This window comes from Spinacia oleracea, chromosome 4 (assembly GCF_020520425.1).
Source record: "Spinacia oleracea cultivar Varoflay chromosome 4, BTI_SOV_V1, whole genome shotgun sequence".
Classification (NCBI taxonomy): domain Eukaryota; kingdom Viridiplantae; phylum Streptophyta; class Magnoliopsida; order Caryophyllales; family Amaranthaceae; genus Spinacia; species Spinacia oleracea.
Genome location: NC_079490.1, coordinates 11,790,060 through 11,804,614, shown reverse-complemented (window position 1 = coordinate 11,804,614; position 14,555 = coordinate 11,790,060). Strand labels below are relative to the sequence as shown.

Genomic DNA, 14,555 nt, shown 5'->3' with positions numbered 1-14,555 from the left:
TAGTAAATGTAAACAATTTTCTGAAACTGAGGTAGTATATGTTACGGAGTAACTGATTACATTGGTATTAGTAAGATGTTAAATTATCAAACCTGACCCCTTACAACTTTCAAAAGGTCTTGCGCGCACAAGGTACACAATAAATTTATTGTATACCAACATAACTTTTATGCAGATTGTTGTAACTTTAACCTAGTTTTTTATAAATTTTTCTTATAAAAAAAAGTTGATAGATATTTAAAAGAGTTAAATGATTAATTTTATACATTTGGTGGTTTTGAAGAAATGATGTTTATTAAAATAAAAAATATTATCACTAAAAAAATACATAACTTTTGCATATATAAATGTAACTTTTAATTATTTAGAGTCAACTTTTACTCCGGTGTACAAAATTTATTGTACACCACATGTAAAAAAAAATTTGTGTATAATTTTTTGGTCAAGATCCGTCACTGCAGTTTCGTTTGCTTTTTTTTAAAAGAAAGATTAAAAGAAAAAGGTAAAATTAAGTTACATACTTACAAGGTTGTACAAAGAATTCAAATTTTATTTTTATAATTAACTTAATGGTCGTTTATTTTGTTAAGCTTCATTTAAGTGCTTTGAAACTCAAGATCAAACTTAAAATACAAATGAGCATGTCTCGTGAACAAAACTCGAAAGCTAAACTCTCAACAACATAAGCTCGGACACAGTGGCGGAGCCACGGTGCTCTTAGGGGGGTCCTTGACCCCACTTGAATTATTTTTTTCCCCTTTTTTATAGTTAAAATTTCAATTTTTTTTTAAAAAAAAATACATAATTTTAGTGAAAGTTTCGTCAATTTTTAAATAGTGACCCCGCTATCTCGAATTTCTGGATCCGCTACTGCTCGGACAACCATTTTTAAAGCTTGTTATAGCTCAATTTATTTTTATTAACAATCGTTTAGCTCACTTTAACTTAAAACCGATTAAAACTCCGTTCACTTCTACTCATTTACACATATGACACACATATGACATGACACATTATATTAGTTGTTGCCGTTCACTAGGGCTTCCATAGTAAATTTCAATATCACCCCAAACAAACATCCGTAGAAAGTATAAATATCACCCAAACAAACATCCATACATAAGCAATCTCATTGACCTCACCTTCACTGCAGTATTTGTTACATGTACAGTTACGGTAATACTCTTAGGTATACGCTACTCCCGTTCAAACAACAAAAAAGCATCACTCTTTATTAATCTATGCAAATAAGCATTAGCCAACTATTACTATGTAGTACGGAACAATTAAAATAATTGATCAAAACAAACTACGTCGTATTAGCTATATTCTGTCCATCTTATTTTCAATTATTGATGTCATTAAATTTTTTTAATTTTTTTTTAAGGTTATTAAGTTCAAATAAGATAAAATAAGTGAAATTAATGTGATTAATACATTGGCTAAACCAATTTTAATCTTCATCAATGCTCTTTTCCTTAAGCATGTGTGAATGTGTGATGTGCCGATATTTGATGCTCTGTATTACAGATAGGGATGTTGATGGGGCAGGGCGGGGCGGATGCGGATGTAGGTCCCTCCATCTCTATCCCCGCTTAAAATTTTCATCTTCATCCCTGTCCCATCACCCATGGCGGGTACAAAATTCATCCCCATCCCCGCCCCAACGCGTACAAACTAAAATCCATCCCCGCCCCACCACTAGGGGTGTGCAAAAATTGGTCCGGACCGAAAAAGTGGACCGGACCGGACGGACCAGACCGGACCGAAGACAATCGGTCCGGTCATCGGGTCGAGAAATATCAATTTCCGGTCTTCGGTCCGGTCCGGTCTGGTCCGGTCCAAAACCCGATTTTGGACCGGACCGAATTTTTCTTAATAAAATATAATATAAACTACTTAAAAAGTTAATTATCTCCTTTAATATGTTGTAAATATTATTATATTGTGATATATTTTATTTTAGCTTCCCAAAAAGGCCTTAAACAATTGATTTTTTTATATATATTTTTTCTTTTTTAACATAATTTTTAGAAAAATAAAAAATATATAGAAATAGGTCTACAACCGGTCCAAATCGGTCCGGTCCGGGTTTTGGACCGATTTTATCGGTCCGGTCCGGGTTCGGTCCAAGCATAATCGGTCCGGTCTTTGGGTCTCAAATTATCAAATTTCGGTCTTCGGTCCGGTCCGGGTTTGGACCGATGAACACCCCTACCCACCACCCGCCTAGGTATCCATCCCCCGTCTCATCCCCGCCCCATACTCGCGCCAATACCCACCTAATTTTTCTTATTTAGTAAATATTTGCCATATATACTGAGTAACTAAAAATTAACTTTAAAAAAAACACCTTATTACTAAAAGTATCATATATAATTGGAAAAAAGTACTCGTACTAACAAACAAAAAATACTTAAAAGTCTCACCTAAATTCATATTATCACCTACAAACAAATAAATCCACACCCGCCCCATCACCCATGACGGGTATGAAGCGGGACGAGTGGGGATGGGGCGGGTTCAAACACAAAATCCACACCCGTCCCATCACACATGGCAGGTACAATTTGTATATCCATCGCCGCCCCATCACCCGCCAAACCTACCTCCATCCCCGCCTATTTGGGACAGATCTTCCACATAATCCGCCCCACTGACATCCCTAATCACAGATCGGCAAAATAGTGCAGTACAGGAACCATGAGTTAATCTCAGCCTTTTGCAAAGAGGAGCCTTGGTAAGAGCAAGGTTATTTGAGAGAAAAGAGAATCAACAATTTATTTCATTATTGCCCAAAAAAAAAAACAATTTAATTTCATATGATGATCCCTTGAGCTACAGTCTAGTACTGTACTAGTACTATGAAATTTAACATGAACTGAAGGCGGCGCATCAGCCGAATAGCTCAATTATCACGGAAAACAAAACTCATAAAACTGAGATTTTTACAGAAGAGCTAAACCTAAGAACTAGTGAAATCTTTACATTAAGTTACAGTTCAAAAAATTGCTCTAGAGACTAGACAGCAATTTATGTACACACACTTCTTGATCAATTTGGAAAAATATGCTGAAGAATAAGACTTAACAGAACTGCTTGCTGTGGGCTTTGACCAATCGACCAGACTCTGAAACCAGGTCCGAAATAGTTTGCATCATTCCACCGCTTTAACGACATCAAAGAGAACGGTCCTTGGATTCTGCCTTGAGGATCCAAGTAATGCCACACCATCTGCTCGGGGTGAGGTTTCGGAATTTGGTTCCCACGACTCGGGATTTCCTGCTCTTCGTCATCATCATCACTCAAATCAATCACCACCGTTGGAGTCTTTTTCGGTTCTTTTGAACTCGAGAGCTGTACGTGGCCATTGCTTTCTTGCCTTGTTTCTTTGACATTAGGGATGTCAACACGACTTGGGTTCAAGGAATATGTGTGACCATTATTTTCTACTCTAATTGTTTCTGCTCTAGGAACTTCTCTTTCCTTCGGTTCTAAGGACTGAGAATACTCAGAATAGTGAGCATGTCCATTATTTACTGGTGTTGAGGGATTTATCCCAGGCTGGTTTCTTTCTTCAAGGCTATAAGGATGTGCATCACCATTGCTTCTGCTGTTGATTTCAGTTTCCGCTGCTGCTGCTGCTGCTGCAAAAGGTTGTGCAGCTCCATTGACAACTGAAAAAGTACAACAGGAAACATTTACCAACATCACTTCAAAGGTGAGAGAAATATATAGTCGATGGCCTGATGGGTACACTGAACGTACTTCATCAAACATGTGTCTCAAGCTGGATTGACCAACTTAAGGCTTACGTAGGCCTTGATAGTTAAGTGCAATGACACATGCAGGTTTTGTTATATTCAAAGAAAATGATTAGGATAGACAATTCATAAATCCTAAGAAATCTTGGTTGTACCAAAAAAGGAGACTAGCTATGACCGAACTCCAATTCTTAAAAGTCAAGGCAATCCTCTTGCAAATTTGCTATGTATACCATATAGTAGTAGATGGTAGAGGGGAAGTTTTCCTTGTATAGCTAACTGTTTGCTATCATTTATTGTCCACAATTGTGTTACCCGGACTCTTCATTTTACATCAAATAATGTGTCGAATCCTCGATACTCGGATATGGGTTGGACATTCAACACTTCATTTTGGACGAAAATCATGCATTTTTTTTCACAAAATAGCCGTGTCGGACACTTGGACATGCACCCTTGTCCGTATGGGTATCCCAGTCCGGCTAACATAGGTCCATAGTCACTGCAATACAGTTCAGCAATGTTCCCAACTAAAAAGGCTTGCTAGTAAACCATTATTTCTTAGGTGAGTGAGCACTAGCTCACCTGCTCCTTATCTAACACAGTTTCTTCTAACCCTAATCAGCAACCTACAACTAGTCTATGGGATTCAGCTATTGTATTATTTCACTAGAACGAAAGCTTCCGTAAGAATAGGATCATGATCCATAGAAAGACAAATTCTTCATCAATATTGGGTCAGGAAGGCTGTGAAATTTGGAACAGCAACAGAGTAAAAGATAAGATAAGAGAATAATCCACAGAAGAAGGTAGTCAACTTTACAGGGCATCATTATATTCCAGAAACTGGTTTTTCAACAAATACATGAGCCAATGTTACTAAATTGTATCTAGGCCGTCCTACAGAAAATGTTAAACATTGGCTTCGGAAATTTTGGTCCATGAAAGAGACACTAAAATGCAAAGATGTAAACAAAATAGGCTAACCTTATCGATTTCTTAACTTCTAAAACAAAAAATTGACATCATAGAAATTGGGAACAATTTGACGTTCAATGGGAAATGTCTGTCATTATTCAAACGCTGGCAATAGTGAGATACATGTAGCAGAATAGTACTCTGTATCTTTTAACACTTCCTGAGATAACAAAATGGACGAGGAACATACTCTGGTGTGAAATTTAACATGATTAATTTAAACAGTTGAAAAGGCAAACTTCAAAAGGGAATCACCAAAAAATTGTGCCACCTTGGCATATCCAGGGTGTCAATTAATTAGAAATATAGAAATAATCCAGAGTGTCAACTGATAGATCATGCACCACATTCAGCATGCACATTTCCTGTTTATTTCTTTCGAATTTTATTAAATAATAACATTACCCACAAATCATTACCAAGTAGTGACCATGTTCATCATCTTAATGTATGTTTACTAAGACACCGCTTTCATATTTAATTTGGCGCTTAAATTTAATTTTTTATTTTTTTCCAATAAGGACACATAGCATAAGCTACAAGGGGAGATCGGGCCAATTACAGAGTTCAAACCCACTAGGCACCAACATGCACCGTATACAGTAAATGATAAAAACTTTAAGCACATTGGCCAAGTGCAAATGATAAAACAGCTAGAAACAATCACATCTCACAGCAAATGATGCGTAATAACTAACCCCAAAAGGAAGAAAAACGAAATTCACAGAACTATCATGGAAGAAGGTTTTAGGACTTGGAATTTCTACTCATAACATCATGCTGCCAATTATTCACCCAGCAAAATAAAATTCAACAAGATCCTCAACATGCAGAATAAGAAAAGTTTTACTCTTGGGATGGAAATCACATCATCACAATTATTTAATTCCACAATCCCTTAACACATAAGTGCCAGGAACCGGTTTAGGAAATCTTTGGTCTAGCAATAACCAGGACAAGAAGTTTCAAAACCCATAAGATCATACTAACTAATCACTAATAAATTAAATGTTAGTCACTATAGCTTCAAAAGTTTTAAACAATCTTTGCAGAAACCATACCGAGTTTTTAATGATTTCAGAATTCAGATACACTGCAAGTGCAGGCAAGAGCTTCAAAGGAGGACATTAGGCATGCCCTATTGCCGATTTTGGAAAGACACAAGGACTAAAGTAAGTGCATACCTTGACCATACTGCTTATCTAAGACCTCTGGCTTTGTCATATCTACTTTAGTTGATGAGACATCGTAAGGGTCCCATTCCCAGTCCCATTCAGCAGCTTTTGGCGAATCATCAGGAGCAGAGTCAGGAATTAATTCTGGCTTCACTTCTTCGGCTATCACCTTAGGAATCTCATCGAGCAGGCGATCCTGTTCATCAGATGACTGAAGCAGCTTCCTTCTGTCCAGGAGCTCTCTCACTGTAATATTAGTAAAGGATAACCAATTTGTTCCACCTTGCACCTAGGTGCGTAACCGAGCCGAGACTCTCAATAAACTACTCGGGATCAGCTAAAGCTCGTTCATGTTTGTTTATACAATAAATGAGCCGAGCTTGGACAACTTTTGAAGCTCGTTTAATAAACGAGAGTGAATGTGAACATATATATGCTCGTTCATTTAAGTTCATGAACAACCTCGTCTATTCATATTCACAATGAAATTTTCCGTACATAACTTTTTTATTAAGATAAAAATCATATTTTGACTTAACATCCACAAACATACTCCGTATATCATAGAATAAAAAAAAATTAAAAACAGAATTTAAATTGGTTAATTAGTGCACATTCATGATAATGTTTTTAAATGGTTAAAATCTAAAGTGCAAAGCTCGTTTATAAAAAGCTCGCTATTAACTCGGCTCGATTAATAAACGAAACGTTCATGAACACAAAATCTCGTAAACGAACCGAGCTTGATCAAATTTTTGAGCTCGGTTGAAAGCTCGAGCAGAGTCTCGCCTAAAATTAAATGAACATGAACAGGATAGTACTCGGCTCGGCTCGTTTGCACCCCTACTTGCAACATTAATTTGAAACTTTGCAGGAAGTACCCCCCCCCCCCCCCCACGAGTTGTTGAAGACAAAAAAATGGTTATGATTGGTATACAAGATTCAAAATCAATATGGTAGGTCTAGCATCCATGATACTTTTAAGTTATAACCATAAGTAACAGTTAGCAAAACAGCAGTAAAGGATATCTGTGTCGCCATCCCTTCTCATTTGCACGATCTATAAGATTCTTGATGAGTACAAGTTCTTTTGCAAGCCACTGCAATCAAGAAAGGACTCAAATATGTCATGTTAACAAAAATATTGTCAACACTTGAAGCACAATAAGATTTAGATAGAGATCTAATAACTACATTTTCCCTACTATCTATAGTCGAAAAATAGGCTTGATACAGACTCAAAAGTTTCACACTCAATCATGATACAAACAAAGCAACTCACACACATTGCAGAGCCTTTGGAGACGATGATTCAAAAACTTCAAAGTCTTACCATCCATTTGGGCACCAGCCACTGAATATTTAACTAAGAATATAAGAGTTGAAACTGTGATTTTACACAATATAAACAATCTGTAGAACAACTAAATATTGATTCGTAGTACGTGAAGTAGTATAGTACAAGTGCGATGCACGATTTATAATCTAAATATTAATTTTGAATGAAAACTTAACTATAGTTACTGACAATTATCATCAATAGAGCTAATAGATATTTTTCTAATTAAAATTAATGATGGATAGATATGTTATTCAGTATCTTACTTAATTTTAGTTTAAAATGTAAAACCACTAAGGGTGCGTATATAAAATTATTTTCACCTTGTTCATCACCCTTGTCAAAAATAAAGTCATTTTGCATCCATCATATACTTCCATAATCATATCCACCTAACACTCACCAAGACAATCTACTTTATTCAGCTAGAGATGGCTTCGAGGTGGGACGGGTGCACCTCCATAACCGTACGTGTTTATCTTGTCCCCATCTCCGCCACCCACGATAGGTATGGTACCCATCCTCATCTCAAAATCAATCCCAATCCCACCCTCGTAGGGGACAAATGAACTCATCCCGGCTCCATCCCCCCGGGATCCACACCCGCCTCAAGCTCAACCCTAGGTCCGACTATTATAAGAGACGCAAATCAAAGAGTGACCCTTGTCAGCTTCACATTTATTTCCTCTCTTTAGTATAGTATATAGATAGATTATCACATATGAAGAAATGAGAAACATAACAAGCCAATTATCTAATCTAAGTTTCTCAACATCATCTGAATTGTAATTTTTTTTCTTAAACTCACATTTTAATGAGTTTAAAATGAAACTCGGATCTGAAAGATCCAAGTGTTTCAATTGACTAATCAGCCCAATAACTAACCAGGGCACTTCAAGAGAGAAGATAGCAGCGACCAAGTACAGATTATGTTTCATGAAGGAGCAAAAAGTTACATCACTGTATTCTATTCGTCAAATATTTTATATCTTTATTGTCAAAATGATTGTCATCACTTGTAAGTTGTAGCTTCCAGTCCAACTTTGAGATACCATGGCAATTAACCATTGACTAAGTTGCATAAGGAACAGAAATGTTATATATCTATGCATAAAATATGTTTTTTTTAAGGATATCTGATCCTTGCTTCCACCTACGGCAAGTAATAAGCCACCATACACAGAGGAAACATTATCGTCTATACACTTAAGATTGTCTGTGTATATACACTTAAGATTGTCCATTTATTTCAGAATTATGTCAGTATATACACTTAAGATTGTCCATGTGCCCTCGACTCCTTTTCCAATTCATTCAACCAATCACTAATCAGACTAAAGCAATACGGAAAAAAGGGCATTCTTGGTGATTCTCCTTAAACTTCATATGTGAACAATTAACTTTCATTCGTCTTTTAGAGAGAGTGTCGAGAAAAGGGATCGTTAAGAATCCTCAAAGATGAACCCTGGCAGGAGATAAAATGGGTGGAGTGGGATTTCCCTTTGGGACATAAGCCTGATACATTCTTTCTGACTATCCTAACGAAACTATGCATTTTGGTCTCTCACCGTAGAATTAAGTGATCATAAATCGTTATATTTGTTGGCATCCTGATGGACGTAATACAAATTGGGAAGGATTTGATACGTTAAGGTAGACCTATCAAATGTCTCAGCACATTATGAAATCATTAGACATCGGCGTCATCAAAATGATTGACTTGAATCCCTGTTAAACTTTGAGGAACAATATCAGACTAAAAGGAAAAAGGAAACATAAGGAACGTCGAGAAAATACAAGGGGCACAAAAGGAGTGAAAAATGGAAGGAAACAAAAATGATCCAAAACAAGTTTTGCACAAATTTGTACAAGGAATTGAAAATCAGTACACCAAGGTAAAATCCAATTTTCTCTTCCAAATTCCAGAAACTTAGTTTGGAAACTAATTACGCATAGTTGAAGGCTATTCTACATGGACCCTTCATTTCACCTTCGGACCACGAGAATTCATGTTGGGTACTCAATACCATAACTTAGGTTTGAACAGTTGAACAATTAATTCAATTTGGACTAAAAGCTTACAATTTTTACGTGGCAAGACTCTGACACTTAAGTACATACCCAGGCCCGGTGGTGGCACTGTGCATCCTGGTCAACAGCACAGGGCCACCCAAAAAATAAAGGCCCGTTTTCGAAAAGCCCAACCTACATTAAAAAAAAAAAAAAAAATGAGAATGCTCATGGAAATCACCGCATCAGCAGCCCACCAACTTCCCAAATTAGTTTCCACTTTCCTTCCCCAAGATTCATGAATCACGCTCCATATTCCATAATAACTCCGTTCAATATTTCAATCACTCACATTCATCTCCCATAAATTACTTTTGTTTCCTATTCCAAATTCCCAATTCCAAAAATTTTATTTTCAAATTTCAACTGTTTTACATCAGATATTCAGATTATTTAGATATTCAAATTTACCGAAGAACAAAAGATTTTGTTATCAATGGAACCGTTTTTCGCAAATTACAGGCTACTTTCATATCAAATGGCTAGATTTTTACCCCTTAAATACTTCTACTATTCTCAAACAAATCATCAAATTCATTCCAAGAAAAAAAATCAGATTGGGGATTTAGGGAATTAGGGATTTGTTAAAGATGAAGAACAAGAGTCAGAGGCAAAGGTATTTTCGATTTTCGAATTTATCAAATCAACGAAATTACAATTGTTGTTTTGAATGTTTTCTTCTTGATTTAGTTAGTTTGTGGTTTAGGTTTTAATTTCTTGTTAATTACAATTTTACAATTTCTTTTCTTAATTCGTGATTATCTCATAATTTTTGTGCTTATCAAGTTCTTAATTTAGTGAATTCGTGCTTATCTCGCTAAAATATTAGATTTTTTAGCTAATTTTATTTCCTGTTAATTTCAATTTTTTTTTATGGGACTGTTAATTACAAAATTTATGCTTGTAAATTACAAATTGTTTTTTCAATTCTTACCGTGAATTCCTACTATTTGTGTTGTTGTAATTTCCATTTATCATTGATTCATTTCTGTATTAATGACTTACTGCTTTTTCCTTCTATTGTATTGTAAATTTGTAATGCTCATAAAGTAATATTTTAATTATCGCAATTTCTTTTTAATATTAGGGGCCACATTTTTTAGTTTTGAACAAGATTAGAACAGGGCCTCCGAAATGTTTAAGACGGCCCTGTACATACATTGAATTTGTATCGCCCAGTTAATGTAAAATGGTATTTGGGATTAGGTCCCACATCCAGTCCCAGATAAGATTCTTTGCAAATAGATTACTGTAACTTTAAACTACACTGCCATACATAAATATGTACAAATAATTCTCTTTCTAAGCAATGGTGAAGTGTTTAAAAGAAAACAGAAAGCGCAATTGGCAGGTCACCGGCTTATTCATTAAGTAGTGAATTTCTATACAGGATTTAATTATAAGTTTAGGGATATGATTCCTAACAAGTAAGACCTGAACAAATAGTTCAAAAGTGATTTGACCATAAGCAGTCAGTTTATTCCTATGATTCTTTGAAGCATCTCTCTTTTTCTTGCTTTTCCTTGATGTCACTCTTAATCAAGGAAAGTTTAGAGAAGTAATAGAACCAGCAGGTAAGTGACAGGCTCCTTGCAAGTTGCAAAACTATGTCCCGTCTTGGGATGAGAGCAAAAAGAAGTTAAGGATGCGAGGATGGGAGGATGACAAGTAAAAATAACTATAGTTGAGAAGACTCGAGGCAGCTTATAAAATAGATGCACAATTACTTCTTCCTTAAAAGTGTAAACATACAAACAGACCATCAAACAGCTAGACGACTCACCAACAAACATTTTAAATTACTAACAGTACAAGCCTACAAGGACAATATATCATCTGTCTAGCCAAGCAGGAAAAAGAATAATAATATCAAACCCCTTCATGGATAATCAAATGCACCAAGAGAAGAGTAACAGTATACATACATGTTTGGTTATGTCCGCGTGCAGAACAACTGCTTTTTGTTCAAGTTCACCCTGTTCATGTTCAAAAAGTTGTAAACATAAGAATGAATGAGAATCCACTCCAGCAAAGTCATGAAAATTTGGATAATTAATGAGGCCAATGGGAAATGAAATACAATCAAGAAGAATCACACTACATCAACATCAATAACTTTGTAGTCAAGAACAATCACACTACATCAGCATCAATAACTTACAACAGTAGGCTGCTTCAGTAAACCATCTTTAACTCTTTTAAGCAAATCCTCAATTTCTTCCTGCATTGACAGTAAGTATCAGCTGAATAGACAATTAAAGGGGCATTCTACTAGTTTTATGCCATCAGCCAGCATTTCTCATAAAGCTACCTGATTTGTAGTTGATCTTAAGAAATAAGGTCATAGGCAGGAGAATACGCAAGCAGAACAAAAAAAGTTAGGACTACCAAGCAAACAACAACATACAGCACTGCACTCAACAAATTAGAGATAGTTTTAAGCAGTGATGATTAATGATGCCCAACGTTGATCGGCACACCTTCTATGTGCAGATTATATTCAAGACGAATCAACCAATATCACCAGACTAATGATGCGCACATGATAACCAAAAGGGGCAGAAGTGCCTTGCATAAACTTACAATATGCAGTTTAGAAAATCAACTTGCAAAATAAGTCTAATAGGTTGGAGTCTAATGAGTTAAATAAAGGTCAAATTTACCTCAGAAAAAATCTCATCTGAAATTTCAGATATGCTAATGTCATCTATCATGCCTGAAATTTGCAGAAGCGTAGCAGGCTTTGTGTTACCAACAGGAGCAACTTCCACGACACCTGTAAATTATAAAGTGATTCTTTCTAAATAGTATGCTTGTCTATAATGTTGGCAGGATTAAATCAATATTTTCTTAAAATAAACAGATGCAAGAACACGAAGGAATATTACCTGTGACAAGTTGAAGCTGATGAGAGTTTTTCTGGAAGATGTCATGTGGATCTGCTTTTACCCTGACAAAGCTCCCAACTACTTTGGTTTCAAATGTTTCTGGGTTGTTGAGCAACTCTTGAACCAAACTCCTTCTTAAATACAAGAGCTTGATATTATCAGAATTGATAGCTGCTAAGCAGCTTTTCGAAACTTTTGGAGCTTTTTTCTTAGGCTGAGTATTCTTATCTAAGCTCGAAATTTTCTGTTTTTTAGATGCAGAAAAACCATTTTCCTCAACTTCATCAGAGCTGCCAAAATGTTCGTCTGAATCTTCTTGATTCTCGGCCCAGTGTGATTCCAATAAATTATGAATTTTGTTCCGGAAGATGGTCTTCTTTCCAAAGAGATCTTGCAGCTTATCATCACACAAAACTCTCCTTTTATTGACTGGGTGAACAAGGTTATTATCATTAATATACAGATTAACGACATTGGTAACATCATATTGGTTAAGTGCCTTGGAGCAGTCCTTGCCAATTGATTCAAGAAATTCAATCAACTCCCTTGAACCCCAACTCACATATTCCTTCCTCTTTTTTACTTTCTTCTTCGTTCTTGGAGTAGAAGCTTCTCCCTTATTGTCTTCAACCCAGAAGAACGGTGCAGGTTCAAAGTAACCGTCCATATTTTCCTAATGTCTGTATGAACCAACAAAGTGGTCCAGAAAAAGCTTATTTTAGTTGACAGACACTGAATTCAAAATCAATTAGAGGGGATTCAACCCTTCATACAGCTAACCAAATATCCCAACACATTCTCCAACAATAACCCGAAAATTTTTCTCCTACAACAACCCTAAAATCCATCAATTGCATAACCCAATCATGCCAATGTCACTTTAATACTACCCAACATAAAAACAACATAACGAAAAAACATGCCCACAAAAAAGCAATGACTCTTGCAGGTTCTGTACTATACCGAGTACTAATTTAACTTTAGGCAAGACAACTCTAACAAAAATTAATGACAAAACCCTAAAAATTGAAAGGCAACGCTTGAAAAACAGACATGCAAATTGAAGGAGGAGATAGGATCATAGAAGGGTATACCAGAATTGGAACTGGAATCGAAACTGGGACAGCAAGAGAGCACCGGCGCAGAAAAATATAAACGTGAAGCAAATAAATTCTCAGACACAGCTTCAATGGTGAGCTTCAATGGTGAACTAAGAAGATCAACTAATCGGAAATTGGCGATGGGGGGAAAGAGAGTGAGAAGGGGAAGGAATAATTGTGGAATTTAATTCAATCCCCTTCTAGAAAAGACATAATAAACCCCCTGCTGATATAAACACAATGCAAAATTTCAATCCAGTATTTTTTTTCAGCAACAAACAAAATTAGGATTAACAATAATTAGCAAAACCCCAATTCAAAAAAGCCACTAAAATTCTTAACCAAGCAGAGCAATCCAAATTTATCGATTTCTACCAGCAACAACAACGAAAGTTAGCTTAAACAATAACAGGCAACACAAATTTCTAGAAATGATTATACAAAACAACATCAACAACAAATTCAACAATAATGGGCAATACCAAATTTCTACAAACAATCTGAATAATAACCTAGAAATTAAATACAGTAGGGTTTATTGTTTGAGAAGAAAAAATTGCATAACGCCATAATCATAACTCAATGTAATTTCAATACCACCCAGCAAATAAAAAATACAGTACAAAATCACGAATTAAGTGCAATTGTAATAAGCGAAATAAAAAAATAAAAAATGCATGACCCAGAAAAGCTGATCACGCATTTACACCATTCCTTCATTCATTACTCAGAACAACAAATTCAAAGTTCTACCTAATAAGAAAACTAAAACATTGGCATTTGAAATTAGACGCGAAATGAAAAATAATGGTAGGAGGAGAGAGAGAGTACCAGAAAATCAGAAGGTTTGACCGGAGAAGAAGGTGAAAATGGGAGGTTTTCGGGAATTTGGGAGTAGTGAGGACTGAGGAGTGAGAAAGAGACGAGAGAGAGGGAGTTTGGCGAATATTTAGTGTTGGTGGCGCATGTTAACGGACGCCTTTTGCCAAACGTTCTTGATTCCCATTCCCCGGCGACTTTTTGTCCTTTTAACAATGTACAAAATATTTATATTGTTTGGGTTGTTATAGGGTACGATAAAAGATCGGATCAGATCGGATCAGATTAAGTCGAGTTCATTTGCAATAAATCAAAATTTCTCATTTAGAATTTTTAATTGCAACGTTTTAATTCACATCTGGTTAAGTATAACACTTTTATTTCAAAAAAAATCGGGTTCACTAATGTTGTGTTGAATTACA

At 35.8% G+C, this 14,555-nt stretch overlaps 1 protein-coding gene across 3 annotated transcripts; it reads right to left on the bottom strand.

The window, feature by feature from the left end:
• Positions 1 to 2,752: 2,752 nt before the first annotated feature.
• LOC110792704 (uncharacterized protein At5g08430) lies at positions 2,753 to 14,338 on the bottom strand. Of its 3 annotated transcripts, none has more exons than XM_021997524.2 (9): positions 14,146 to 14,338; positions 13,309 to 13,540; positions 12,215 to 12,894; positions 11,990 to 12,102; positions 11,488 to 11,547; positions 11,252 to 11,302; positions 6,947 to 7,017; positions 5,927 to 6,165; positions 2,753 to 3,677 (listed from the first exon to the last, which is right to left on the bottom strand). In XM_021997524.2, the coding sequence occupies exons 3-9, from the start codon at positions 12,879 to 12,881 to the stop codon at positions 3,055 to 3,057; spliced, it is 1,824 nt and encodes a 607-aa protein (XP_021853216.2). In that variant the 5' UTR covers positions 12,882 to 12,894; positions 13,309 to 13,540; positions 14,146 to 14,338; the 3' UTR covers positions 2,753 to 3,054. The 3 variants fall into 3 exon arrangements, with proteins under 3 accessions (XP_021853216.2, XP_021853217.2, XP_021853218.2); XM_021997525.2 differs by having other exon boundaries at positions 13,309 to 13,537; XM_021997526.2 differs by lacking the exon at positions 13,309 to 13,540.
• Between the last annotated feature and the right edge of the window lie 217 nt (positions 14,339 to 14,555).